Raw genomic sequence first — 3,893 nt, 5'->3', positions numbered from 1 at the left:
CTTTTCTCCTTCTGCTTCGTCTTCTTCATTTTCTACAACACGTTCTTGTCCTCCTTCTTTGTCTCTTTTTCCTCCTCTTTCTTTTCTTTTTCTTCTTTTCCATTTTCTTCTACCCTTTCTTCTGCTCCTATTTATTTTCCTTCATTTATTCTCCTCCTTTTCTTCTTCAATTCCTTCACTTCTTTAAATTCATTCGATTATTTTATTTCTGCCTCATTCTTGTCATCTTTTCCATTATTTTATACTCGTCCTTATTTTTACTTCTTCCAGATTTCATCCTGCCTCACCGGATTTTACATTTCGCATTCTCGATTTCTGCCGACCTTTTAGTATTTTGCTTGTAGTTGTTGTTCTTCCTTCTCTCTGTTTCTTTCCTCTGTCTTCTTTTCTTTGTTCTCCAATTCCACCCGGACCTCTTCTACCATCTTTCTATCTTCTTTGTATTTATCTCCTCCTCTTCCTTCACCATCTTCATCCAAATTTTTTACGTTTTCTTCTTTTTACTAAATTCCTTTTCGTCATCAGGAATCTGTTCCTTACAAATTCTACTTAACCCAATTTTATTTGACAGGAATTTGAGTTTTAATGATATCAAAGAAATGAAGGCAGAAATATTCCAAAATCTCTCCAGTTTAACAACTCTGTAAGTTGAATCAGACTTGTTTATAGTATTTCATTGACGATATAGGTTTTAATATGCAATACCTACTCATACGTCATTTTAATCTCCCTTACCTGCCCTTTACCTCTACTATCAATCTCTGTCGAAAATGTGTTATTGAGTGTGTGATAATTCAATGCAAATATATATATATATATATATATTTGTCGAAAGAGCAGCTGCTGAGCAACAATCTTTTTTGTGCATGGCACAAAAGATTGTACAGCAGCTGACCTGGCTTCATCAAACCCAAGCCCGCAGGTGGGACTACCCACTATATACCAGACCACCACAGCAAACAGACACAGGATGGACAACCGCCGGCAAACAACGTACAACCTCACCTCGATACTCCTACTGAACATCAGAGGACTGCAAACACTCAGTAACAGGACAAAGATCCCGTTCCTGAGAGAATTTGTTTGCATGCAATCAAGCCTTATGCATAGCACTTACAGAAACGCACCTGAAACCGGACATAGCAGATGCGGAGTTACACATACCACAGTATGCTGTACTACGGACCGACAGGAAAGAAAGGAGTCATGGAGGTGTTGCTATGTACATCCGTGAGGACCTCACACCCCCGGTCCTCTTGTCATACTCAAACTCGGTGTGTGACACACTAATTGTACATATCAGGCAACTTGATGTAGTTGTGTGTGCTACATATCGCCCTCCAGATGCCCCAAGCCATGTGGGCAAGTTTGAAGACTGCCTTATAAAAATAGAAGAAATTCTAACCACATTAGAACAACACATAGGTGTGCTTCTTATGGGAGACTTCAATCTGCCCAATGTCAGATGGCCCGAGGGCCTTTCTCTCCCAGGAATGACAAGATGTGAACGAGGACAGGCGAGGTCCCTCCTGAACCTCATCAACACCTTGTACATGGAGCAGTAATACTCCAACCACCAGGGCAGGAACACACTGGATCTCTGCTTCACAAATGACATGGATCTCATCCATAATGTGAAAGTGACACCGACACTACTCTCGGATCACAACATGATAGAGCTGACCATGTACGGGCCAAAAGAGAGCACGGACATGCAGCCTACAAGAAACCCTCAAAATCTTTCCAGCTTGAACTACCATAAGGCAAACTGGAAACAAATTGAGAAAGAGATCCTCAAACAAAACTGGCCTAAATGTCTCTCCTCGCCAGACATCGACGTGAAACTTCAACAATTCATGTCTGTAATGCAAGCCATATGCTACAAATGTGTCCCAGAGAGAAAGGCCACTGTACACAAGAACAAAATCCCCAGAGAGAGGAAAATTTTAATGAGACGGCGTACGAAATTTTTCAAATCGCCTAAACAAACAGATTGAAAGCAGTGAAAAGTCCCGCCTAAAAATAAAACTGTTGGAAATCGAAAAATGTCTGCAACTCTCCCATGAAAAAGAAAGAGCAGACAGAGAAGCCTGGGCTATAGAAAACATAAAATCTAACCCCAGAGCTTTCTACAGGTATGCCAAAGAAACAGCTACAGTGCACTGTAGAATTGGGCCACTCCTCGAAAAGGATGGCACACTTACAGGAAACCAATGAGGGTAAGTGAAATACTGAATGAGCAATTCAAGAGTGTTTTCACTCCACCCCTTGGGCATCTCCAAATCACCAATCCAACTGACTTTTTTAACACTGCAGATATAAAATCAGAGGCGGCGACGATAGATTACATCGATATAAGGAAGAAGATGTAACCAAGGCTATAGATGAAATGAAAACAGACTCAGCTACTGGCCCCGATGGATTCCCGGCAATCCTCCTAAAAGCATGTAAGAGAGTCCTAGCAAGACCACTGCAGTTCCTCTTTCAGAGCTTCCTTGCAGCTGGCAAACTTCCAGAAAACTGAAGGAAGGTAAAATATGCCCCATTCATAAAGGAGGTAGCAGAGCGGAAGCCAAGAACTATAGACCTATCTCTCTGACCTCACACATCAGCAAGGTCATGGAACGAATAGTCAGAAGGAAGCTGATCACCTTCCTTGAAGAGAATGACTTGCTGCCCGACACCCAACATGGTTTCCGACCAGGGAGAAGCTGTTTAACTCAGCTCCTACAACACTATGACTGGGTGCTGAAACGGCTGCTCAACCACTCAAATGTGGAAGTGATATATCTCTCTCGACTTTGCAAAGCCTTTGATAAGTCGATCATGGAATGATATGTCACAACTGCGTGATCTCAACATAGTTGGAAAACTGGGAGAATGGCTTCATGACTTTCTGAAGGATAGAAGTCAGGTGGTAGTAGCCAATGGGGCCACCTCCATTAACACACAAATAGTGAGCGGTGTTCCGCAGGGCACTGTTCTGGGACCACTACTGTTCATAATGGCCCTCTCAGACATCCCTCAGCCACGCAGAGAGCCACGATCACAAGTTATGCAGATGATACAAAAGTTTCACAGGCAATACAGACCCTGAGGACACTAAACACCTGCAATGTGAGCTGGACGAATATACAAGTGGGCTGAAAAGAATAGCATGCAGTTCAATGCTGGAAAGTTTCAAGCTTTATACTATCAGCATGCAAAACTGAATGCAATACCCAATGAATACACTGGACCCGGAGGGATTGCAATCCCAGAGGCACAATCAGTGCGTGACCTGGGTATTCACATGAGTGATGACGCGACCTTTCATGTACATGTTGCTAAACTGACACTGAAATGTAGACGGCTGGCTGGATGGATTCTTAGAACCTTTAGAACAGAGAACAAGAAACCATGATGGTCCTCTGGAAGACACTTGTCCTAAGCCACTTTGACTATTGCTCTCAGCTATGGTCACCATCCAGTGTCAAGTTGATCACAGAACTTGAGGCGACCCAACGAAGCTACACAAAGAAGATAGCCTCTATGCAGAATGTAAGCTACTGGGAAAGACTCAAAGATTAAAATTATATTCCCTGGAGCGTAGGCGGGAAAGATATGCCATAATATACATCTGAAGATCCTGGAGGGAAGTGTCCTGAACTTTGGCATCGAGAGTTACGCAAATGCCAGAACTGGGCGCCACTGCGTGGTGCCTAGACTCCAAACCTGCCATCAAGATGTAGGACAAGATTCTGTGATAGCCTGGGCTTCCGAGGCCCACAGCTCTTCAATATCCTCCCGAAGAACCTGAGAGACCTGCATGGGGTGGATACAGATGTCTTTAAAATGAAGCTGGATCTCTTCCTGTCAGGTGTCCCAGATGAACCAACTTCACGGCAGGAGGG

At 43.3% G+C, this 3,893-nt stretch overlaps 1 protein-coding gene across 6 annotated transcripts in view; it reads left to right on the top strand.

The window, feature by feature from the left end:
• Nucleotides 1-565: 565 nt before the first annotated feature.
• The window catches only part of LOC115232314 (SLIT and NTRK-like protein 4), a 66,350-nt gene continuing 63,022 nt past the window's right edge, over nucleotides 566-3,893 (top strand). For 5 of the 6 annotated variants that reach the window (XR_004997857.1, XM_036500336.1, XM_036500338.1 and 2 more), the window contains exon 1: nucleotides 566-643. Coding sequence is in view for 4 of the 6 variants with exons in the window: in XM_036500336.1 (XP_036356229.1) it covers nucleotides 600-643 (44 nt within the window). In the remaining 2 variants the exon portion in view is untranslated. The remainder of the gene's footprint in view (nucleotides 644-3,893) is intronic. The other variant, XR_004997856.1, reaches the window with a different exon arrangement.

This window comes from Octopus sinensis, unplaced genomic scaffold (genome assembly GCF_006345805.1).
Source record: "Octopus sinensis unplaced genomic scaffold, ASM634580v1 Contig20332, whole genome shotgun sequence".
In the NCBI taxonomy this organism is placed as follows: domain Eukaryota; kingdom Metazoa; phylum Mollusca; class Cephalopoda; order Octopoda; family Octopodidae; genus Octopus; species Octopus sinensis.
This window is presented reverse-complemented; position numbering and strand designations above follow the sequence as displayed.